The sequence below is a fragment of the Ascaphus truei genome, chromosome 2 (assembly GCF_040206685.1).
Source record: "Ascaphus truei isolate aAscTru1 chromosome 2, aAscTru1.hap1, whole genome shotgun sequence".
Classification (NCBI taxonomy): domain Eukaryota; kingdom Metazoa; phylum Chordata; class Amphibia; order Anura; family Ascaphidae; genus Ascaphus; species Ascaphus truei.
The window spans coordinates 53,680,129-53,706,414 of NC_134484.1; the positions used below are offsets into that span (position 1 = coordinate 53,680,129).

The 26,286-nt window shown below is 45.9% G+C and overlaps 1 protein-coding gene across 6 annotated transcripts in view; it reads left to right on the forward strand.

Annotated features, from left to right (window-relative positions):
• CSMD3 (CUB and Sushi multiple domains 3) overlaps positions 1-26,286 on the forward strand; it is a 1,548,521-nt gene that overhangs the window by 1,421,923 nt on the left and 100,312 nt on the right. For all 6 annotated transcript variants that reach the window (XM_075582415.1, XM_075582410.1, XM_075582412.1 and 3 more), the window contains one exon: positions 25,251-25,436. In XM_075582415.1, the coding sequence (XP_075438530.1) occupies positions 25,251-25,436 (186 nt within the window). The remainder of the gene's footprint in view (positions 1-25,250; positions 25,437-26,286) is intronic.

Sequence of the window (26,286 nt, forward strand, 5' to 3'; positions counted from 1 at the left end):
TAGAAATGGGACCCCCGAGCTCTATTGCGCATATCCCAACTAGCCGGGGGCATGGGTCAAAAAGTGTTCCCACATTAACTACTGGCTAGAGGTAATTGAGAACCAATCCATGGTACTCAATGTTAAGGATATGGCACAAAAGGTTTATAAACTGATGTCCACCCTGTATCCTTGGTCTTCAATTTATCATCTGAATGCTACCTGATTTCGAGAGAATTGCTATGCTCCATACTTCTCATTCCCCAACCCCAAAGTAAGTGTACTTCTTGTTTGTTACTGTATTATTCGTGTGTTCACCTATGCAAAGGAATAAATATACTTTATTATATCTAAGACTTGTCCCAGTTCAGACCCAGTGATAAATATATATCATCTGTTATATATATTTATGTGTGACTTATACAGCCTGCCATAATCTCACCGTGACAGGCTTGTATAATTAACTGGTGGCAGCGGCGGGATTGAACTGGACCTAGATGACAGTATTCTGCGGGGTACTGTGATCTAGCAGGAACTTGATGGTAATTGCGAGTTCCTGGGTCTAAAGATATTGAACACATGTTAGTGCAACATGTAACTCAAGTTGTCTCACCCCCTCACCTGCTGCGACCCAGAACCATGAGTGAAGCGGAGAACGCCTATTACCTGAAAACTAGAAATCAGCTAAAAGACAAGTGCCATGCCTATGGACTGGAATATGTAGACCAGGAGGTCGAGGACATGATTGAGGCAATCACAGCACATGAAGCCGAGCTTGCAGAGTCCCAGGATACGACTCAGCTGGCCCTTGTACAGCCGCCCGGAGATCAGGGACTGAACCCAGTGCCAGAGCGGCAGGATCCCGGGGAGGGGACAAGTGCACCTCCCGGGACAAGTGCGACAAGAGGGGCGCTGATGGCTGCGACCACCAGCCCGTTTACCCCCGAAATGTTGGCACTGATCACCACGTGGGGAGACCGAGGGACAGCGGAGGAGCGGCTAAAGTTTCTCTCAATGGCAGTGAACCGACCCGCTTATTGCCCTCCGGTCCAACCCCGCAAAGATGAACTCCAACTGGACAAGCACAGTCTCACCAAGTACATAGAAGGTACTGATCGGATCGACATGTTTCTAAGGAACTTTGAAACGCAGTGCCGGCGGTACGGGGTGCTTCCCCAGCATAGGGTTGCACGCCTGGACCCGCTACTCTCCGGCTTGGCTAAGCAGACCTTGATGGCGCTTACAGATGAGTTCGCTGGTGACTATGACCACCTGAAAGAACTTTTGCTATTTCAGCACGGTTTTACCCCTGAAGCTTACCGGGGTAAGTTCCGGCTGGAGGAGAGGCACCCTCAGGAGACCTATGTCACTTATGTGACCCGCATGGCTTTGTACGGGCTACACTGGGTGGAGGGCTCTGAGGCCAGGACTTACCAATGCCTGCTGGACCTCATCTTTCAGGAGCAGCTCATGCAGCAGTGCCCGCTGGCGGTGAGGGCTTTTGTGTATGATAAAAAGACCTACACCGAAGTGGCGAGGATGGCCGATGACTATGAGGTCAGCCGGTCCCAGATGACCGCCAAGGTACCAGCCAAAGCGGTAACCCCACCGGTGCCGGCCAAGAAAGCTGTGAGTACCCCCCAGTGGACCCAAAAGCCGCCTGGGCGCAGCAGGTCACAGAAGGCGGGAGAGCTCCGGCATGAGCGCCGGTGCTACAATTGCAACAGCACCGGTCACCTCAGACCAGATTGCCCAGAACCGCTGCGTTCCAATGGACACTATCGAGGGCAACGCACCCCAGCTGCGAAGCCGGTAGCCCGCGTGCAGGTGGCTTCCACCAATAAACCAGGACCGGTCATGGAAACAACTCCCAGCGAGACGTCCCATGTCACCCCTATCCCGGTTTCATCGGTGCCTACAGCCAGGAGCGGAGGACATCTCGGCGCAGACCTGCAGCAGACGGACGGCCGGAGCAAACATCTTACCCTGGTCACAGTCAGTGACCGGCAAGCAGTCGGCTTGCTGGATTCAGGAGCCGCAGTGACCCTGGTCCGACCTGATATGGTCCGGCCAGAGGAATTGATCCCAGGCCCTGGGATGCAGATCACTGTGGCCGACGGAGAGACACGTTTCCTGCAGGTGGCCCGAATCTTTTTGGATTGGGGGATGGGCAAGGGTGTGCGGTAGGTGGGAGTTTTACCCGGTTTGGATGCTGAAATTCTTTTAGGCAACGACCTGGGACTGATGACCTGCACCTATAACCATGTGCCCCAGCCCGCTGCAGTAGCGGCGGTTACCCGGAGCCAGACCGCGGCAATGCCGGCGGCGGCCGCTCCTGTCCCCCAGCCTTTGGGACCAACGTTAGCGGAGGGCGCAGAGGAGCCCGGGGAGGTAAGCCAGGATCAGTTTCAACCACAGGCTGACTTACTGTTCCCCCTTACCTTGTCCCCTTCCCCTTACAATGACATGACTGGGGGGTGGCCAGACTTAGGAGCCCAGTTTAGGGAGGCAGTGAAGGCAGACCCTACCCTGGCCGGCGTGAGGCTTCGGGCGTCCGAATCTCAGGCAGGGGAGGGCACTGAGCGCTGCCTATGGCATAAGGGACTCCTATACAGAGAAGAAGGGAACCCAGGGATAGAGGAGGGATTGACCGGTAAGCGACAGCTAGTAGTGCCCCAGGGGTACCGACAGCAATTGTTACGGGTAGCTCACTCTATTCCGTTAGCGGGACATCAGGGGGTCACCAGAACGCGAGCCCGGTAATTGCAGCGTTACTACTGGCCGGGGGCATCCCGAGATGCGAGCAATTTCTGCCGCTCTTGTGATGCCTGCCAGCGAGTAGGTAAGGCGGGCGACCGGGTGGAGGCACCCCTGAGACCCCTACCGATAATAGGGGAACCCTTCCAGAAGGTAGCGATGGACCTGATAGGACCCCTCATGATTCCTAGCAGGTCAGGGAAGCGCTACATCCTCACGGTGGTGGACTTTGCCACCCGGTTCCCTGGGGCAGTAGCGCTTGGCACCATAAGTGCCAAGACAGTGGCAGCAGCTTTGCTGAACATTTTTGCTAGGGTAGGTTTCCCTAGTAAGATCCTAACCAATCAGGGTTCGCAATTCATGAGTGAACTGTTACATTGTCTCTGAGATGCCTGCGGTGTACAGCACCGGCGCACTACCCCTCACCATCCTCAGACAAACGGATTATGTGAGAGGTTTAACGGGACCCTGAAGCAGATGCTTCGGACCTTTATAGAGGCGGAGGGGAAAGACTGGGAGATTCACCTGCAGCACTTGCTGTTTGCCTACCGAGATGTACCACAAGATTCTATAGGCTTCTCCCCCTTCGAGCTACTATATGGCCGCAGGGTACGGGGACCTCTGGACCTATTCCGTGAGGGATGGGAAGGGGAGGCTACTGCTACTGATGCTTCAGTGATCCAGTATGTAGTAGATCTCAGAGACCGGTTAGAGATGCTCATGGGGATGGCCCAGGACCACCTCAGGGCTGCTCAGACCAAGCAAAAGCGATGGTATGACCAGCAGGCCCGTAGCAGAGAATTCATCCCAGGACAGCAGGTGCTTGTTCTCAAACCCACTCGGGAGAACAAGCTGCTTGGTCGGGACCGTACTCGGTCATCCGAAAGGTGAATGAGTGCAACTATGTTGTACAGGTAGCGCCTGAGAGGCACAAGACATACCACATCAACATGTTGAAAGAGTACAGAACACCGAGTATGGGAGCAGTGCTGGCCATTTCTCGCCCACTGCTGGAGGATCCGGTGAGCAATGCTCTGCCTGATCTCCTAGGGGAGGCAAGGCAGGGAAACACTGTAGAGCAGGTAGAGATAGGGGCACAGTTGAGTGTTAGGCAGAAGGGAGAAGCCAGGGACATGCTAGCTCAGTATAGCGCCCTCTTCACTGACATGCCAGGGACCACACATCTCACCAAACACCCAGTACACACAAGGGACCTGCAGCCTGTGAATAATCATGCTTATAGAGTGTCAGCAGAGGTCAAGACCAGTATGGAGAGAGAGATGCTGACCCTAGGAGTAATTACTCCATCCCAGAGCCCTTGGGCAAGTCCAGTAGTCCTAGTGCCTAAGAAGGACAAGACCACCAGGTTTTGTGTGGACTACCGGTTGCTCAACGCTGGGACGGTGTCAGATGCTTACCCCATGCCCCGCATGGATGAGTTACTAGATGAACTCGCGGGGGCAAAGTATCTGACCACCATGGATTTGAGCAAAGGCTATTGGCAAATCCCACTGACCCTGGAGGCTAGGGAGAAGTCAGCATTCATCACTCCAAGTGGCCTCTATGAATTTTTGGTGATGCCATTTGGGATGAAGAATGCCCCGGCTACCTTCCAACGCCTGGTCAATAGGTTACTGGAAGGGATGCAGAGCTATGCCAGGGCTTACTTAGATGACATTGCTGTCTTTAGTAATTCCTGGGAATCCCACTTAGGACATGTATCTGTGATGCTGGGTAGGATCAGGAAGGATGGGCTTACCTTAAAACAAACTACAGTAGGTGTATGGTAGGGATAGCAGAAGTCTTGTACTTAGGGCACAGGATGGGTGGAGGGCATCTCAAGCCAGAGCCAGCCAAGGTAGAAGCCATACACTGCGACACACTTTATTCGAGCTCGGCTAGTCCCACGAATTCGGGTATACCCGGGTGTATTGAGGTTTGTGACTGTTTTCTGCCCGAGTGCATTGAGTTATTTTCCGGCAGGGATTGAAGCATTTTATTCCCGTTGGCTGCAATACTGCACACTACATATATATATACTGCATTACAATTCATGAATTTATGCCATCTGGTAGACACGCGAAGCATTGCAGCCTATTAAATCCTAATCATTATCATTTAACAGATCAGCCGCCCATCAGCCAGGCATGAACCCAGGCTGGGAAGGCAAATGCAACGGGGCTTGTCAGAGGTGAGGAGCGGCGCATTCCAGGTATCTGCCAGGTACATACCGGGTATTTGCTCGAATAAAGTGTGTCGGTGCAGTAGTTGAGTGGCCTGTTCCAAAAACCAAGAAACAGGTCATGGCATTTTTGGGCACCGCATGGTACTATAGGAAGTTTGTCCCACAGTACAGCGCCCTGGCCAAACCCCTGACTGATCTGACCAAGAAGCAACTGCCTGTGCTTATTACCTGGACTCCTGCCTGTGAAACTGCTTTCCAGGCCCTGAAAACTGCGCTTGCTGGAGCCCCTATACTGGCTGCCCCAGACTATACCAAGCATTTTCTTATACAAACTGATGCCGCAGACTTTGGTGTGGGAGCTGTCTTAAGCCAGGTGGGGGACGACGGCAAAGAACACCCTGTGGTGTATCTGAGTCGCAAACTGCTCCCCAGGGAAGTGGCATATGCCACCCTTGAGAAAGAATGCCTGGCCATTGTGTGGGCACTCAAAAAGCTTCAGCCCTATGTATATGGGAGGGCTTTCACGGTCATCACAGACTACAATCCCCTGAGTTGGCTACAGAGGGTATCAGGGGAGAATGCCAAGTTGCTGAGATGGAGCTTGGCTTTGCAAGAATTTGAATTTACCATTCAACACAAAAAGGGCAGTGAAAAAAGCAATGCTGATGGACTTTCACGCCAGGACTATCCCTCTGAGACTGAGTTCATTAATGGTGCCAGCAGTGCCCAACTCCCCGTTAGGGCCAGTGGGCCACAGGTCACCCATTAAGAAGGGGAGGTGTAGAGGGAGAAAGGGGGTGGTCCGGGATTAAAGGGGTTACACCCCATTTGGCCATCCCCTGACCTCACCCGGGAGTCAAAGGGTTAACTGGGCTAAGTCCCAGAACTGTGATTTAACCCCTGTAATGACATGTACATGTGTATTCCCCGGTTTCCCCTGTTTTATTGTAACATCTGGTCTGCAGCACACAAACACTGGGATCCATCCGGGAGCACAAGGGTTAATAGTTGTATGGAAACAAAAGAAAACAGTGCACAACGCCAAATAGTGAAGCAAATTCAACAATATATTATCAAATTAAAAAGGGGGTAATATATCTGCGTACATGAAAAAGATTGGTAAAAGGCATGTAGTGTGTATCACACTGTTTACCACTCGGCAGCTGTTAGCTGTAGATTCAGGTGCTTGTTTCCCTCTGCTGATGCAGCTCGGTTGATTCTGGGGCAGGACGTCAGTCTTTCACTCCCAAGGGGATTTCCCTTCATGCAGCCAGGTTCAGCAGCTGGTATTGGGGCTCGTTGAAATCGCTCCGGCTTCCTGGCCGATATGGAGCTGCTCCTATACCTCAGCAGGTATATCCTCTGCACAGAGGTAGGACCGCAGCTCACTGGGGTGCCCTCAGCATGCCATGATGCCGCTCCGTCGCGGGACGCCGTGTAGTGACGTCACTGTCTCCACAGCAGTGGTGGATTCAATAGGGAAGTTTGAACAGTCTTACAAAGTCTCTCACAAGTGTCCAAAACAGCAGGCCTTAAAGTTCGGATTCAGGAACATGTCAGAAATATTAAAAATGGTTTTGAAAAACATAGTGTATCTAGACACTTCCTGATACACCATAATAAAGATCCGTCAAGTCTCACTTTTAAGGGGATTCAGATGATTCCTGTAAATAGAAGAGGAGGGGACAGAGTTAAAACATTGTCTTCGAAAGAGACATATTGGATACATAAGTTAGATACTATGTCCCCTAAAGGGTTAAATGAGGATGTGGATATTTGGGCACTTTATTGAATCTTTAGCTTACCACCCCTCTGTACATAGGGGATGTAATATGTATCTCTGTATCTCTGCTTTCTTTGCTTTATTTCACGCTTTTTTCTAGTTACATCTTTTTATGCAAGTAATGATGGTGTCTATTTTAAGTCAACTAATATTGTGTTTCTTTTATTCCAGCATGTTTTTAATTATTTATGCTAGGTTTTGTCTATATGTAAGTTTATATTAAATAGGTATTGTTTTGTCCTTGTTGTCAATAAAGTTGTTGTTTTAAAAAGTAAACTATACATCTTCCCTATCACATTGACCATTACCTATTATAGATGATTGGTCTATTCCTAATTGGTTGACCAATAAGGTATCTATGTGAGGTATTTAAGACCTCTGGGTAATGGCCTAATTATTCCCTGAAGAAGTAGTTAATTCTACGAAACGCGTTGGATGTAACACTCTATTGCCTTATATCTGCCTATATTGGCCTTGTTTATACACTGGCCTGTCCTGTTTTTATTTCATCCTGTGTGCTGTTTGGACACTTGTGAGAGACTTTGTAAGACTGTTCAAACTTCCCTATTGAATCCACCACTGCTGTGGAGACAGTGACGTCACTACACGGCGTCCCGCGACGGAGCGGCATCGTGGCACGCTGAGGGCACCCCAGTGAGCTGCGGTCCTACCTCTGTGCAGAGGATATACCTGCTGAGGTATAGGAGCAGCTCCATATCGGCCAGGAAGCCGGAGCGATTTCAACGAGCCCCAATACCAGCTGCTGAACCTGGCTGCATGAAGGGAAATCCCCTTGGGAGTGAAAGACTGACGTCCTGCCCCAGAATCAACCGAGCTGCATCAGCAGAGGGAAACAAGCACCTGAATCTACAGCTAACAGCTGCCGAGTGGTAAACAGTGTGATACACACTACATATGGAAAATAGCTGAAGCGCTCAAATGCACCCTTGAAAAAGAACGCTGCGACGTTCGAAATGCATTGGATGGGTCTTTTGCCACATTAAAGTGCCCTTTTAATCATTTTTTTGTTCTGGTTTTCTTCCTGCTCCGTTTGTGCTGGTGCGCTTTTTGGTCTCCCTTTTCCCTGTGATACACACTACATGCCTTTTACCAATCTTTTTCATGTACGCAGATATATTACCCCCTTTTTAATTTGATAATATATTGTTGAATTTGCTTCACTATTTGGCGTTGTGCGCTGTTTTCTTTTGTTTCCATTCTCTTAGTGTGTGTGGGGTGCTTGAGCCACCCGTGAGTTTACAGCTGCAGACGCCCTTATCCCCAATATGGTTATGTGGCATTTATTATTTAATGCATAATTATCTCACTGTGGGATTTGTGGTTTAACTTTTTATTAATTTTTCATCACTTATTTGATGGTATAGTCACTGCACTGTGTATACTTCTACATTTATACTTAATAGGTAGTTAGGTAGTAGCACACAGTTTTGTTTTTTGTTTTTAATAGTTGTATAGTGATTATAGCCCTTTGTGAAATTTTCCTGCCTTTTCAGGCACCATTTTGCAGGTTCCCATAGGCCGTCATTAGGGCTCAATGCTTTTTAATGGTGAATCTTGCTGTGGAGTCCTGTTCCTGAGAAGACCAGCAGATGGCGTCCGAGAGGGAGAGCGGCGGTTTCCCATTGAAAGGTTATGGGTTCATTGACTTCAATGGAGAAATCCTCGAAAGAGCTTTCCAGGAACGAGTTGGCTGCCGTCCAAACCGCTTAACCGCAAAGCGGATACATTTTCAATAGGAGAGCTTTGATCACATACAAGTCAAGTTCAACGACAAGTGCCGTGTGAATGAACAGTTCTAGGGCCCCTAGGAATAAAATTCTTTCTGTCCCTAGTTCCTAGACCTCCCCCCACTCGACCACAACCGGGTCCCGTATCCTGGACCCTCGATAAGGGTCGAACCCATAAGAGCGGGTCGCGCCATATGTTCCAATGGCGGCGGCAGAAAAAGCTCAGGAAAACGGCTAAGTGTCAAATGCTGAATTTTGGTATTCCATAGCTCCAGTTCCGGAGGGTCCAGAGAGTCAGGGTTTGGGGTGTCTGTAGCCACTGCTCCGGCATCGCTGCAGAACCATCCTTGACCTTCTTGGACCAACCTGACGGAGTGTGGACCCCCTTGAAAGTTCGGGATTTTTCCCATAGACTCCAATGGCGGCCAAACCCCATTGACCGGCTACGGCGGAGAACTCCCATTGACTTCACTGGCGGCATCGCCCCGTTGAAAGTCTATGGCGGGGACTCCCATAGCCGCCAACGGCGGCGGTTTGCCTTTGAAAGTCTATGGCGGCGAAACCCGTTGTTTTCAATGGGGATTTAGTGAAAAACCGTGATTTCATTTACAGCGGAGATTTGTGTATTAAAATGTAAAACGGTTTTAAGTATATTTTTGTATCTCCGGTTTCCCAGGTCGTAGCAGGTCGCAAATTGGACCCTAGGGTGTCCCAGTTCCGGCATTGAGAACTGGGAAGTTTGGACCTGCTGGACCCAAAGGAACCAAATATTTTAATATGTTCATGTTTTATCCAACATACTGTATTCCGAGATATGGGTAAAACTCAGAGGAAATTCCTTTGCATACCAGGGTAGCATATGGCCAGAAAGGCGACCCAATGTCTAGGACCTGGGTATGTTTCAAAGGATTTTGTCACCTCCACTGTTTGCATGAGGGTGGAGACTACTCAAACCAGAGCAGTCTTCAAGTGTTCCATTTCACACCTCACAACAAAGGATTTCCTGCCAGGTACTCCATTTGGTAGACTAGCTGGCATTCCTAATATCGAGGAGGGGTTATAGAAATGGGACCCCCGAGCTCTACTGCGCATATCCCAACTAGCCGGGGGCATGGGTCAAAAAGTGTTCCCACGTTAACTACTGGCTAGAGGTAATTGAGAACCAATCCACGGTACTCAATGTTATGGATAGGGCACAAAAGGTTTATAAACTGATGTCCACCCTGTATCCTTGGTCTTCAATTTATCATCTGAATGCTACCTTATTGCGAGAGAATTGCTATGCTCCATACTTCTCATTCCCCAACCCCAAAGTAAGTGTACTTCTTGTTTGTTACTGTATTATTTGTGTATTCACCTATCCAAAGTAATAAATATACTTTATTATATCTAAGACTCGTTCCAGTTCAGACCCAGTGATAAATATATATCATCTGTTATATATATTTATGTGTGACTTATACAGCCTGCCATAATCTCACCGTGACAGGGAGATTTTAATTATCCAGACATAGACTAGGGCAATGAGATTAGCTTTACAACAAATGGAAACAGGTTTTTGGGGGTACTTAAAGACAATTATATGACCCAAATTATTGAGGAACCAACCAGGAGAGGGGCAGTTCTGGATTTAGTCATATCAAACAATGTAGGCATAATAACAAATATTCAAGTCCTGGAACATTTGAGTAACAGTGATCATAACATGGTCTCATTTGAAATAAATGATCAAAAAACAGATTACTTGGGTTCATCAAAGACCTTAAAATTTAGAAAGGCAGATTTTAATAAACTGAGGTCTAATTTACAAGTAATACACTGGGATGATGTTTTTGCAGGGAAAAATGTAGAAGATAAATGGGCAGTCTTTAAAACATTGTTAGAAAAGCACACTTATCAGTGTATACACTTGGGTAATAAGTATAAAAGAAATAAGTCAAAACCAATGTGGCTAAATAAACAGGTAGGGGAGGAAATGGACAAGAAGAGGAAGAAGTTTAGATTCTTTAAGTCAGAAGGGACGGAGACATTGTATCAAAATTATAAGGAATGTAACAAAAACTGCAAAAGGGCAATCAAATTAGCAAAAATGGATAATGAAAAAAGGATTGCAATAGAAAGTAAGGTCAACCCTAAACATTTCTTTAAGTACCTTAATATCAAAAACATGAGAAAAGAAAATATAGGACCCTTTCAGTGTGAGATGGGTAGGCAGATTATTGGAGATAAGGAAAAAGCAGAGGTATTAAACAAATTCCTTGCCTCTTTGTTTACCAGGGAAGAATCAAGTTCAATAGTAGTGCCGCAGGAGGAAGCCACAACCTCCATATTAATGAACAATTGGTTAACTGAGGAAGAAGTTCATAAGCGACTTGAAAAAATTAAAGTAAATAAGGCACCTGGCCCCGATGGCATACATCCAAGAGTTCTGAAGGAGTTAAGCTCAGTAATAGCCAAACCATTATAGTTAATATTCAAAGACTCCGTTTCCACAGGCTCAGTACCACAAGATTGGCGTAAAGCAGATGTGGTGCCTATATTTAAAAAGGGAGCTAGATCACAACCGGGAAATTACAGACCTGTAAGCCTCACTTCAATAGTGGGAAACTACTTGAAGGTTTAATACGGGATAATATCCAGGAATACCTAATAGAAAACAAAATTATTTGTAATAGTCAGCATGGATTTATGAAGGATAGATCATGCCAAACTAACCTTATTTGTTTCTTTGAGGAGGTAAATAGGAATAATGCAGTTGATGGTCTACTTAGATTTTGCAAAGGCTTTTGATACGGTTTCACACAAGAGGTTGGTGTACAAAATAAAGAAAATTGGACTCAGTAATAATATATGCACCTGGATTGAAAACTGGTTAAAGGACAGACAACAGAGGGTTGTTATAAATGTAACTTTTTCAGGTTGGGCTAAAGTTGTGAGTGGAGTACCTCAGGGATCGGTACTGGGACCTCTGCTTTTTAACTTGTTTATTGATGACCTTGAGGTTGGGATTGAGAGTAAATACTCCATCTTTGCTGATGATACTAAATTGTGTAAGGTAATAGAATCAGAGCAGGATGTAATTTCTCTTCAGAAGGACTTGGAAAGACTGGAAACGTGGGCAGGTAAATGGCAGATGAGGTTTAATACAGATAAATGTAAGGTTATGCATTTAGGATGCAAGAATAAAAAGGCGACTTACAAATTAAATGGAGATATATTGGGGGAATCCTTGATGGAGAAGGATTTAGGAGTGCTTGTAGACAGCAGGCTTAGCAATAGTGCCCAAAGTCATGCAATAGCTGCAAAGGCAAACAAGATCTTATCTTGCATCAAACGGGCAATGGATGGAAGGGAAGTAAACATAATTATGCCCCTTTATAAAGCATTAGTAAGACCACACCTTGAATATGGAGTACAATTTTGGGCACCAATCCTAAGAAAAGACATTATGGAACTAGAGAGAGTGCAGAGAAGAGCCACCAAATTAATAAAGGGGATGGACAATCTAACTTATGAGGAGAGGCTAGCTAAATTAGATTTATTTACATTAGAAAAAAGGCGTCTAAGAGGGGATATGATAACTATATACAAATATATTCGGGGACAATACAATGAGCTTTCAAAAGAACTGTTCATCCCACGGTCAGTACAAAGTACTCAGGGCCATCCCTTAAGGTTGGAGGAAAGGAGATTTCACCAGCAACAAAGGAAAGGGTTCTTTACAGTAAGGACAGTTAAAATGTGGAATTCATTACCCATGGAGACTGTGATGGCAGATACAATAGATTTATTCAAAAAAGGTTGGACATCTTTTTAGATAGGAAAAGTATACAGGGATATACCAAATAAGTATACATGGGAAGGATGTTGATTCAGGAATTAATCCGATTGCCAATTCTTGGAGTCAGGAATGAATTTATTTTTCCCCTTATGTGATATCATTGGATGATATGTCACTGGGGTTTTTTTTTTTTTTTTTATTGTGTTACTAGTTTCCACTTACCTTAGTAGCTGGCATACACACAAGTGTATCTTTTCCGGTTGCGAACACCAAAACGGACAGGCATCCATAGACGGCTACGGAGGGCTTCATTCCTACGCATGCGCACTACGCTCCCAACCACGCTTACACTCGTGGAGGTTAGATTGCGGCTAGTGCTACAAAGTCAGCCCCAGCGCGCGGGACTGTTATTTGGAAGGAATGATTATTGCCCCTGTATACCCTCTCGAGTGATGCCTAACTGAAGAGGATATCGCCTAGATCGTGATGTATTAAAGTTTTATTATATGTAAGTGTTTACTTTTCTCTATTTTTGGTAATACACTATACTACTCTTACCTTGGTGCGTTCCTGTGTTCCTTTTTTCTCACTGGAGTTTTTTGTTTGTCTTCCTCTGGATCAATGAGTATGTATAGATATATGATAAAGTATCTGTTGTCTAAATTTAGCATAGGTTGAACTTGATGGACGTACGTCTTTTTTCAACCTCATCTACTATGTAACTATGTAACTATATTCTTGTTAGCTTTGGCAAATTCTTTAATTTAGTGATGAAGGTATTCTGGACTTGTGGCAAAAGTAACAATGTCTGCAGATATCAAGTATGCACCATTCATTTTGATTCAGTGTTCTTCCCAATTCATTGTTTTGAACAATTCATCAAGTGTTTGTGATATGGCGTCCCCTGCTACACATGCTTATCTTGCTTATATCTTCATGTAATATAACAGTTGATATGGCATTATCATAATTGTTCCTTATTCTAACAACATGCACTCCTTCAAAATATTATTTTCTGAATTCAATAAAAATGGGTGAAGTATAGACAGAATAAAATGCTTTTTCATAAAATATAAATCCTAAACGTAGGGACTGTAGATCGCATGTATTAATTCAGACTTAAAATACAGTAAATTCACACTTGTTTTTTTAGGCGGATTAAAGCCTGTTGCAGTTGATAAGTGAGTACAGTATATACTGTACATAAAGAATTTGTAAATGATAACAAGTAGACTAATTAGTCTCTAATTATTAAGGTCTTCTTTGTCTCCTTTTGTTATGGATGAGGATAACAAAGGCCTTGCTCTTTTGGTCTGAAATTCTTGTGTTCTTCAACCTCCAACTTCAATTGTTCTTGTTTTGAAAGGCTTTTCTCTACTTCTTCCGCAGCCTCCTTTAACATTTTAGTTGTAAATCCATCTTCTCTTGAGGCCTTCCAATTCTTCATAGATGTTATTGCCTTTGCTCCTTCTTCTGTAAGATGCACGGTATATCATTGGCATATTTTTCCCACTCTCCATCTGCATGATTATTCCTTGTGTTATCTATGTACCTGTAAAATATCATGTACTGTAGAAGTCCTCAACTCTCATCGTTGTGTTTGCGAGCAATGATTTGTTCTTCGAAATCATAAGTCGCTGCTTTACCTTCTTTAAACTTTTGTTATCTTTAATAGATTTCTTCTCAATATCACAGTTACATTTTCTTTCATCTTAATTTATACACTTGCACGGCGCTATATATTCAATATTTGTTCTCGCATCTTGAGGTTGCCTAATATTTTGTTGTTTCTCTTGTAAATGCTTTGCCTCAGCTTATATTTTCTTAAGCAGGTTTTTGGTAGAGACTCTGCCATTTTAACTAAAATCTCAATACGTTTGTCCCAATTGTTTGTTAAAGTTAACATACTGTACAAAACAATGCTATCAATATTACGTACATTACCACAATTAGAATTGAGTGGGTTAGTAACACAATATCATATAGCATACTGTAAAAGAGAGAGAAGGCACTGGAGTGAAGTCATACTATGATGCAGATGTAGTGATGGCTACAGGCTTAGTGATATGTTGTGCACTTTTGTCATTGTTTGTTAAAAGAAATAAGTAAAAATATAGAGTTACATGTGTAACAGATTTTCTGGCCTGGCCTGACCCACCCAATCTCACATTGGCCCCTGTGGTCTAACCAGTCCCCATTACAGTGTAGTGTCTGGTGGTGCACCTGTTGGCAACAGGACTCCTGAGTCTCCCGCATGATGTTGTGTGGGGATTGCCAACCCAGACAGGCAGCTGAGGTAGTGTGCATGAGTCCTACCTATATCTAGTGCAGCGCCTCCACCTCATCAGGATCCCAGCGTCCGCTTGTGGATGGTACTGGTGAGGAACTCTTCTGTGGTGCACTCCTCTGTGTAATCACTCCACACTTACACACGAGGGTATGATTTAACAGGATCATCTTTATTGACTTGCGGCGGGCCAGCTGCCCCTCACAGTGGGTGTACTTAGCCTCTCATGTTCACCGCACTTCCCTTTGAAAGGTGTCCTTTCCCTAAATTGGTGGATTCCCTATCTCCCCTCAGGGAGATAGTCCCTGTGCCAGGTCCCTGGTCACAGTCTTATAAGCTGTCTCCTCCCAAGCCTGCACTCGGACTTGCTCCTTGTCTCATAGTCTCTTACATAACCTTCCAACAGCTTCTGAACTCCTCCTCTAACAACTTCTGAACTAACTTTTGAGCAGTGCTGTGCCTTATGTATGCTCTGGGGGCTGGCACAACTCTGACATCACTAATCATGGATGCAGAGCATGTGACCACTCCCATCCATACATAGGGCACCTCACCAGGGTGTGAGGGCAAACCTCCATAATTACTGCTGGCATGCCCATAACTTACCAGGCCTTACTGTCAGCAGGAGAGATGACTGTAGCCATTTTACAGCATGGTTACATTCTCCCCCTGGTGAATCCCACCGTCCCCGGCTGGGACCTAAATTTGAAGTACCTTTCTTCAGGAAGCACTGTAAAATGAATGACACACATATTAGTACAATAACCTTAGCACTCTACTTTGCGCCAAGCAAGCCCTGACCAGCAGCCACTAGCTTACGCAACAGCCATCCTGTTCCCCCCTAATAATAGTGGCGAGGATCAGGTTTCTTGACTTCCCGACCCCCCATGTCCAGGACGGTTACACTATAATCGCGTGGCAACCCTCTTTCAGGTCGATATGTATGTATGTATGTCTTTATTTGTATAGCGCCATAAAATGTACATAGCGCTTCACAGTAGTAATACATGTCATATAAATAACAAATATAAATAACAGATCATGGGAATAAGTGCTTCAGACATACTGTAAAAGTAACATTAAGGAAGGAGTCCCTGCTCCGAGGAGCTTACAATCTAATTGGTAGGTAGGGAAAACGTACAGAGACAGTAGGAGGGAATACTAGTAAGTGCGTCTGCAGGGGGCCAAGCTTTGTGTCATGTGTCCATGATTATCCAGTGCTACTCATATGCTTCTTTAAGCAGATGTGTCTTAAGGTGGGTCTTAAAGGTGGATAGCGAGGGGGCTAGTCGGGTATTGAGGGGAAGGTCATTCCAGAGGTGTGGGGCAGAAAGTGAGAAAGGTTTAAGGTGGGAGAGAGCTTTAGATACAAAGGGGGTAGTAAGAAGACTTCCTTGAGAAGAACGCAAGAGTCGTGATGGTGCATAGCGAGAAATTAGGGCTGAGATGTAATGAGGGGCAGAAGAATGTAAAGCTTTAAAAGTGAGCAGTAGAATTGAGTGTGAGATACGCGATTTAATCGGAAGCCAGGAGAGGGATTTCAGCAGGGGAGACGCTGAGACAGATTTAGGAAAGAGTAGAGGGATTCTGGCAGCAGTGTTTAGGATATATTGTAGGGGAGACAGGTGAGAGGTAGGAAGGCCGGACAGCAGGAGGTTGCAGTAATCGAGACGTGAGAGAATGAGGGCCTGAGTCAGAGTTTTAGCAGTTGAGTAACAGAGGAAAGGGCGTATCTTTGTGATATTGCGGAGGAAAAAGCAACAAGTTTTAGAAACGTTTTGAATATGAGAGGAGAATGAGAGAGAGGAATCAAGTGTGACCCCTAGGCAGCGTGCTTGGGCTACTGGGTGAATGATCATATTTCCAATAGCAATGTGGAAGGATGTAGTAGGGCCAGGTTTGGGAGGTAGTATAAGGAGCTCTGTTTTTGCCATGTTAAGTTTCAGTCGGCGGATGGCCATCCAGGATGATATTCCAGAGAGGCATTCAGAAACTTTGGTCTGTATAGCAGGTGTAAGGTCAGGGGTTGAAAGGTAAATTTGTGTGTCGTCAGCAGAGAGGTGATATTTAAACCCAAAAGATGTGATTAGGTCACCTAGAGAGAGTGTGTAGAGAGAAAAGAGAAGGGGTCCCAGGACAGAGCCCTGGGGTACCCCCACAGAGAGATCAATAGAGGAGGAGGAGGTGTTAGCAAAAGAGACACTGAAGGTACGATGGGAGAGGTAAGAGGAGATCCAGGATAAAGCTTTGTTCCGAATACCAAGAGTATGGAGAATGTGAAGGAGAAGAGGGTGGTCCACGGTGTCGAATGCTGCAGAGAGGTCGAGTAATATGAGCAGAGTGTAATGACCTCTGTCTTTGGCAGCGTGGAGGTCGTCAGTTATTTTAGTGAGGGCTGTTTCAGTAGAGTGAGCAGTGCGGAAGCCAGATTGTAGAGGGTCTAGTACAGAATAGGTGTTGAAAAAGTGTAGCAATCGAGAGAATACAAGACGTTCAAGGAGTTTGGAGGCAAAAGGCAGGAGGGAGACAGGTCGATAGTTAGAAGGACAGGTAGGGTCAAGCTTGCTGTTTTTGAGTAATGGTATAACGGTTGCATGCTTGAAGGATGAAGGAAAGGTACCAGAGTAGAGGGAAGAGTTAAAGATCTGTGTGAGCATAGGGATTATAGAAGGAGCAAGAGGTTTTAGGAGATGGGAGGGAATGGGATCAAGAGGGCAAGTGGTAGAGGGAGAAGAGGAGATCAGCAGTGATACATCCTCCTCCGAGATAGCAGAAAAAGAGTCAAGAAAGACAGGAGGAGAGTTGGGAAGCATTGTGGGATGGGAGGAGGCAACAGATGGGATGTTCTGCCGTATGGACTCCACCTTTTTCTTAAAAAAGTCAGCAAAGTCCTGAGGTGAGATGGAGGAAGAAGAGGAGGCAGCTGAGGGTGGTCTGAGTAGAGAGTCAAAAACAGAAAAGAGACGGCGTGGGTTAGACTTGTGTGTGTTGATTAGTGATGAAAAGTAGGTTTGTTTAGCCTGAAAGAGGGCAGAGTTGAAACAGGATAGCATAAATTTGTAGTGGATGAAGTCTGCGAGCGTATGAGATTTCCTCCAGAGGCGTTCAGAGGAACGAGTGGAGGAACGCAGCATGCGTGTGTGGGAGTTTAGCCAGGGTCTGGGGTTAGAAGGGCGAGGACGGCAGAGAGAAAGTGGGGCATGAAGATCAAGAGAGGAAGATAAGGCAGAGTTGTAGTTCCTGACCAGGTTGTCAGGGTCTGAAGCAGAACTGAGAGAGGAGAGGGAGGAGCGTAAAGTGGAATCAAGAGCTGGTAGGTTAATAGAGCGCAGGTTTCTGCAAAAACGAGGGCGAGATGGAGATGGAGATGGAGAGAAGCCAGATAGAGAGAATGAGATGAGATGATGGTCAGAGAGAGGAAAAGGGGAAATGGAGAAATCGGAGAGAGAGAGAAGTTCTTAGTGAAAACCAGGTCTAAGTAGTGGCCATCCTTGTGGGTGCTGGCTGCAGTCCACAGTTGAAGGCCAAAAGAAGAGGTTAGAGAAAGAAAGCGGGAAGCCCAAGGGAGAGAGGGGTCATCAATGTGGCAGTTGAAGTCCCCAAGGAGAAGAACAGGGGAGTCTGAGGAGAGAAAGAAAGAGAGCCAGGATTCAAAGTGAGAGAGAAAGGCAGAAGGGGGATGAGTAGAGGAAGGTGGGCGATAGATGACCGCCACATGGACCGGGAGAGGAGAGAAGATCTGGACTGTGTGAGCCTCGAAGGAGGGAAAAACAAGAGAGGGGGGAATAGAAACTGTTCTGTAATGGCAGAGAGAGGAGAGCAGGAGCCCCACGCCTCCACCCCTGCCACCAGGGCGTGGAGTGTGGGAGAAGGAAAGGCCACCATAGGAGAGGGCAGCTTCCAGAGCAGAGTCAGACTGAGTGAGCCAGGTCTCAGTTATAGCAAAGAGAAGCAGGGAGTGAGAGAGAAAGAAGTCATGCACAGAGAGGAACTTGTTAGAGAGGGAGCGAGCATTCCAAAGGGCACAGGAGAAAGGGAGAGAGGAGGGAGGGTGGCAGGGGATGGGTATGAGGTTAGAGGGGTTGACACCAGAAGGAGTAGAAGTTGCATGTGGAAGGCGAGGACGAGAGCAAGTAGAAATAAGGCAGGGACCAGGATTGGGAGAGATATCCCCAGAAGCAAGGAGGAGAAGCATGGACAGAAAGAGAATGTGAGAGGATGATTTGTAGGGGTGTGTTTTAGTGCAGGCAGCATAACTGTGTGGTGACAGAGGGCGCAGGTAAGAGAGGAGTTCATGTGAACTGAGAAGTGGTGAAGTAAGGAGAGATGGCGAAATATGAATAGAGTTATAGACATGATGAGGCTGGTGGAAGGAAGTGCATAATTTGAAAATAAGTGAGGTTACAGTAAATATAAAAAGTAAAGGTGGCATCACAGCAATAGTAATGTGTTGAGATGTGCAGTGTGGGATGATAACCTCCTTTCCAGCGTAGTTCAAATGCAGGAATCAGAAGCAGTAGATTGTGTCCACTTTTTCCACTTCTTTTTTGAACTTCCTTTTTTAAACTACCATACTACTTGAAAGATTTCTACTTAAAAGCATTTCTGCTTAAGAGCAAAGGCTGCAAATACACCACTTTGTGTTTATAGACATTCCTGCCTATACTCCACACCCGCATAAGGTGCGCTATCCTCTCCTCAGCTCTGCTGCCCTTAATGGCACCCCCTTTATTGACCATATATTCCTCTATGGTCTCTCGCAACCATCTGTCCCTATTGTCCTCAATCTCCTGCATGAGGGGTTCTGGAACGTAGGGATATTCCAAGCCATGGGAATATTTGTATTTGGCGGTAATAGCCCTCTCAGCCCGCCTACACCTGGTTAAGTTTGCATTCCCTGCCTTCCCTGGTAACACCCATGATAGGGGATCGTCTGGGTCTATGGGGTCTGTCAGTATACTTGGGCTTGATACTGCCGTGGCAAATTTGGAACCACCGCTCCTGCACCTCCCTTTGGTGTTTCTCCGGTGTAAATTCCCCCGTACTCCACCAGTAGTCCACTACATCCTCCCTCTGTAGTAAGAACCGAGTGCGGTCCATCCACCCCACATAACCCTCGAATAATGGGGCCCACCACCGGGTCTCCCTAACCTTTTCGGGCTCGAATTCTAAGGATTCTCCCTCCTCTGCGTCCCCCCAGGAAGACACTCCCGATGTCCCTGTAGATCGGGGCTTAAACTCCCTCTATAGCCACACTAGGTCTCCAACTGGACTCAGATGTCTCCCCCGAATATCCTCCACCCACCGACCCATCGTCGGATGTACAACTTGCCAGTTTCTCCCCAGTCCGTTCCTCACTGGTTCCCTGGGACCCTCCCGACATCCCCAAACTGGACGTGGACCCACGGGAAAAGGTGACTGGGACAGGGGCTTTATCTAGAGCATGGGTTTGGGCATAAGGACGGGCAAATGGTATCTGCGGGATTCCGACCCGCTCTCTACCTTTGAATTGTCCCGGATCACCGCGAGGACTCTCCGCTGGCTGAGCCTCACCCTTCTCGGCTCTTCTGGCAGCCTGCCAGCTCTTGGTTGGCACAGGTGATCGGTAAGTGCTGCCCGATCGCCGAGGCGTTGTGGTTCTCTCTCTGGTCGTTCCGCTACCTCCTCCGGAAGTGACGTCATCACCGGAACCGGATACTCCGCCATCTTGCGATGGATCCCCATGCGGGATCTCTTCCTCCACGACGACGTCCGGAAGCTCCGCTGCCTTCTCGTGCACCGCCTGGGCCTGACACCGCCTCTCCTCTACGGATGCCGTCACCGGAGCCTGGTAAGTACAAGGGCTGCTCTTAACGCTCCGCAGGGTGGCCGTGGATCGCCCGTCATCGCTGGACCCGCCGGTCCCAGGAATGGAAGGGCTCCGTCTCTCTGCCTTCCGCTCCACTGGTGACACCCGACTCCTCTCACCGATACTCCCGGTAAGTGGCAATCTCCTCCCATTTTCTCCACAGGATACTGCTACATGCCGGATCACTGCCCCGGGCGGCACTTTGGGTTCCTCATCGGAGGAATCCGCCTCCACTCTGATCGGGGTCACCGTTCGTGGCGACCGCCTTTTTGTCTCTCGATCGTTACGCTGACCGACCGCTCCTTTCTCCTCGGGCTCGGCCTTAACAACCGGCCCCGATCCCCATTCTCCGGGATCTGCACCTTCTTTCCACAGCGCACCGGGGACCCGGCGGACAGCCTAGCCATATCCCCCGCGGGTTCGATAGTCGGAATGGACACAAATGTAGGCGTAGGCCACAGGTACTGGGTGCCACATTGCGGACAGCTTGCCGACGTACCCACGGTACCACCGGGTAGCCTGCATTGTAGGCAGAAGCCCACTACAGTCTTGGTGCCCGCCACCCGAATCACCAGTACTCCTCCCAGTATTGAATATGGCTGGGTGGATACCATGGCAGTCACTTCTTGTGGACAGGCCATTGTCTTTGTTGGAGTCACTTGCAGCAACGGTCTGTTCTGTAAGCTGGCTCTGCGCAACTGACAATCAGGGGTTGAGTTGCCGGCCACTCCCTTGACTAGCTCCACCCTCATCTGACACAGCTGGAAACCACCCCCACTAGTAGCAATTATGGGCGGGTCCCACAGCTCAATAGGATGTCCTTTAATTGAGGCCGCACCTTTCACAGTCCTGAAGGGCGCGGCCACAGCTTTCGCGCCATTACCCCCCACAGGGTGGGGTTCTTTCTTTGGCGCCAATCCCGGCCAACTGTCGGCAACTTTTGCAACTGCAGAATTTTCTGCAGCAAGCCCACGCGGTCTCCCAGGGAAGCGGGAGCCGCCATCTTGGTTTGCATGTCCAATTACTTCAGCTACCGAGGTAGCTCTTTGTATAGCACTCACCGTCTGGCTAGCAAATCCTTCTTTTTCACCATTTCCATCGCACAAAATCACAATATCCTCCTCTATGTCCTCGGGGATCGTGCCCCTAGACCCTAGACAGGACAAAAATGGCGCAGCTACAGCTTTAGCGCCACTCCACAGCATGCTTGCAAAAGTTCCTTCTGCCGCTTGCTCTGCACCCGCACACACGCCATGTGCGCTCTCTTTATTATCCTCCGTCCGCCATCTTGGACTTTCTGCACCGCGCGGATCCTCCATTCTTGCGGTCGCCATTCTTTCACTGTATTTAGGATTATTGTACGTGGAGCTCCTCTCTGCAGGGCAGCTACCACACCGGTACAATAAAGATGCATCACCTTGATGCACCACCTTGTGTACCTAATGTAGGCTGGACTCGTGTATGCACTGCCTCTTGCTAGGCTCACTCTCTCTGTGTCTGCTGTATCTCATTCCTCCCAGTCTGTGCTCCCTTCGGTAAGTGGTCTGGAATGGGCTAGAGTACTCTGGCTCTTCCATGCAGTACTTGGGCGTCTACCTACTGTTGGCTAGCCTAGCGCAGACCCTCTCCAGAATTCCTGACCACGTTAACAGGCTATCCCTTCAGGCATCCTACCAACTAGCACTGCCTCAAGGTGACTAGAACAGCTATAGCCCGGCTCCAAACCCCCAACTCCTTTCAGGCCCCTAGGTCGTCCCTGCGAGCTGACTATACTCCATCAGCCCCCTGACTACTCCTATGTCCGTCCCAACACAGCACAAAGTGGCAGCATACACTCTCCCTGTCTCCCAGTGTGCCTAGCAAAAGCCTGTCCTGTTGACAGGTCATCTGAGCAGAGCCTCCAAATGTAACGGATTTTCTGGCCTGGCCTGACCCACCCAAACTCACATTGGCCCCTGTGGTCTAACCAGTCCCCATTACAGTGTAGTGTCTGGTGGTGCACCTGTTGGCAACAGGACTCCTGAGTCTCCCGCATGATGTTGTGTGGGGATTGCCAACCCAGACAGGCATCTGAGGTAGTGTGCATGAGTCCTACCTATATCCAGTGCAGCGCCTCCACCTCATCAGGATCCCAGCGTCCGCTTGTGGATGGTCCTGGTGAGGAACTCCTCTGTGGTGCACTCCTCTGTGTAATCACTACACACTTACCCATGAGGGTATGATTTAACAGGATCATCTTTATTGACTTGCGGCGGGCCAGCTGCCCTTCACAGTGGGTGTACTTAGCCTCTCATGTTCACCGCACTTCCCTTTGAAAGGTGTCCTTTCCCAAATTGGTGGATTCCCTATCTCCCCTTAGGGAGATAGTCCCTGTGCCAGGTCCCTGGTCACAGTCTTATAAGCTGTCTCCTCCCAAGCCTGCACTCAGACTTGCTCCTTGTCTCATAGTCTCTTACATAACCTTCCAACAGCTTCTGAACTCCTCCTCTAACAACTTCTGAACTAACATTTGAGCAGTGCTGTGCCTTATGTATCCTCTGGGGGCTGGCACAACTCTGACATCACTAATCATGGATGCAGAGCATGTGACCACTCCCATCCATACATAGGGCACCTCACCAGGGTGTGAGGGCAAACCTCCATAATTACTGCTGGCATGCCCATAACTTACCAGGCCTTACTGTCAGCAGGAGAGATGACTGTAGCCATTTTACAGCATGGTTACACATGATTAAAGAAGTATATTTTTCTTGTAAAATAATTTATAAACGAAAAGTATTTTTTAAGAATAAAGTGTCAGTAATAGAATTTTTAGTATTCACAAATACTTTTCAAATTGTAATCTCTGTCACTTTGCAACCACTAACAGCAACCACACGCATTACGTTTTTGAACATTTTGCATTGTAGATTTGAAACATTAGCATGACAGAACAAGAATTTCATAAGTAGTGACAGTGACTTTCTTACACCTAGCTTACCCCTGTTTGACAAAGTGTTCATATCTTTCTTCAATGCATTTCCCAGGACACTAGTAAAATATTATCAATCAGTATCCTATAAATCTCTAAAGCAATTAAGGTAACTGTTAGAACAGAATAGGATTCCTAAATAACCTTGCAGATGTGTCTATGTCAAGGAGAGGTTGGCAATAAAATAGATGATTTCCTTTGAGATAAGGCAATGAAATGTTACTTCCGAAGTATTAGAAATATGTTTATTTTATGATCTGCTTTAAAAGCCCATTTATTAAAATAAAAGGAAATAGCTATTCATAATATGCTAAATTTCCAATTTACAAGTTCTTCCCATCTTTTAATTATGTAATCATATTTTTCAACACTAATACATTATTTTACAATATTTGCAAAGTAGGCCCAAAAGCCCTGATTGAGTTACTGTATTCTTTGTACACTTGAAATTCTATGAATTTAATTTCCCTGAATACAGAATACATGTCTCAATAAAACTAATTATCAGAAGAAAATATGGGGACAGCCATCTAAAGTGAAAAATACAAGAGGCACAACAGTGAAGCAATATGATAAATACTTATATGAACATGTACGTATCTTGCACAAATTGTGTAAATCACTGTCATTCTCTTAAACAGAGCCTAAACTTTAAATAGCAATATTCTGTGTAGTAATACACAAATGTGCAGGAAAGTGTGTCACTCTCTACTACTGTAAGTATCGTAACTGCCATGAAGTTTATCCTGTGGCATTAGGCAAAGTGAAGAAACTATCCTGTTTTACTAAAGACCCATTCCGGGGTCACTAGCACAGCAATGTCCTGAAGGTCCCTTTGCCATCAAAGCAGTTAAAAAGTTCCCATTCATATTTTCACACTTATTATACAGGTTGATCAAGTCATCCAGATACATTAGACATATGATTCTGATTTGTGATGCTTATTTTTTTTTAAAGGTTGTTCTAACCGCGTCCCCTCCATTCCCCCCTTTTTCCTTCCCCAATATTACTTAACCCCCCATTTTATTTTGTTTTGTAAAATGCGTTATGTGAACCTGTCTTGAAAATGTTAAATAAAAAGTAACAAAAAAGGGTGTTCTTTCAAGTCCTGTACTGGAAGGATTAGTCTTCTACATTCAGACTCTTAACATCTGTCCACCTCTTGTCTAACTTGTCTAAGAAATCCAACTCACTTGTGATTTTACATATACAACATTGAATAATGGACAGCGTTCTGTATTTTAGAGTTGTAGCCAGAAAGGAGGGGGGTTGGGGGGTTATTAATTAAATTGCAATACTGCTGATTGGAGAACTATCACACAGAAACTCACATTGAAGTCAATGGAAGCAACTGTGCGGTAGCTCACTGATTAGCACTATTGCACTTGCATGAATGACCCCCATTCTTTCATAGTGCTTACATTTTTTTATACCAGAAGAACTGAGAACATCATAGAGCTTCCACAGAATTCACTAACCATATTGATAAAGTACATCACTCAGTGTCCTAACATATCAGATCAGAGAGAATAATGAAGTCTGTTACATATATACTGTATGTCCCAATATACTTTTAGTTTAATATATTTCCTAGGTTCATGTACTATAAGATGAGAGTTTTCATTGAATAAAAAGACAATAAAAATGAAAATCTACTTTAAATAACATATTGGTAATACTGCATATTTTAATGCCTGCCTGATGAATTTTCATTAATTAATGATTTATGTGGGGAGTGAATTGCGCATAATGTAATGATGATTTATTCTTGACTAGCATTATTGGTACCCACTTACTGTACAGTAAAGTTACATATTGATCATTTTTTCAGTGCTAATCTCTGCATATATATAGTTTTTCCTGCAATGCTACTTGTATTGAGTTTTGAAGTACCAATGTTTTTTTACTCAGTGGTCAACTGTAGTGATCCTGGAATTCCAGAAAATTCTATTCGAGAAAGTAAGATCGAACATGGAAACTTCACCTATGGAACAGTGGTGTTTTATGACTGCAGTCCTGGATACTTCATATTTGGATCTCCTGTACTAGTTTGTCAACCAAATAGCCACTGGGACAAGTCACTTCCAGAATGTATGAGTAAGCATCTGACATATTTTTACATTATTTTTACAAATATTTATGTATTATAACATTAGACTTACAAAATATCAATACGGTGAAACATTCTCTTTTTTCTTTAAATAACATTTTATTCAGAAGGATTACTTAAGATATAATGGAAATGTATATGTTGACAGTATATTTAATATACTCCTATACTTTTTAAAGTATATTTGTAATTCCTAAAATCATCTGATAATGTATAAATGATTATATGAATAAAATATAGTTATTTGAAGTCAGTTTCAAATGCTATTTTATGCATATAGACTTATAGCCCTCCACCAACCCCCCAAAATAGATATAAATCTATAAATATATATATATATATATATATATATATATATATATATATATATTTAAATGGGGTGACGGTATCTCCCGGTTACGTGGGCCATGACGCGGGACAATTTAAACATGGTGGGGATACTGGAACCCCATACCGGGCCTTTAACTCGGGAAGCAAGGGGTCACAGCCTGTAACTCGAGAAGCAGGGGTCCCTGAGGCTGAAATTAATGAGGTTTAACTCAGGAGACCCCCTGCTTCACTATTGTGTTATTAAAAGGAAAGAAAAGTCGTGCAATCGCATGTTAGAGGCGCGCAGGCAGAGTGACTGATTCTGTCTCACCCTTACTGTGTGTCTCTTACAGCGCGAGTCACATTCAGAACCACGGACATCCACTGTATTAATCTCAATGGGTCATTAGTCTCCTTACTGGCACTCCATGTGCACAGATGGAAAAAAAAAACGTGACCACAGAGAATTTCATATGAGCAGTGCGACAACCATAAGACTGCATCTGTATATTTGTTAGAAAGGAGTTA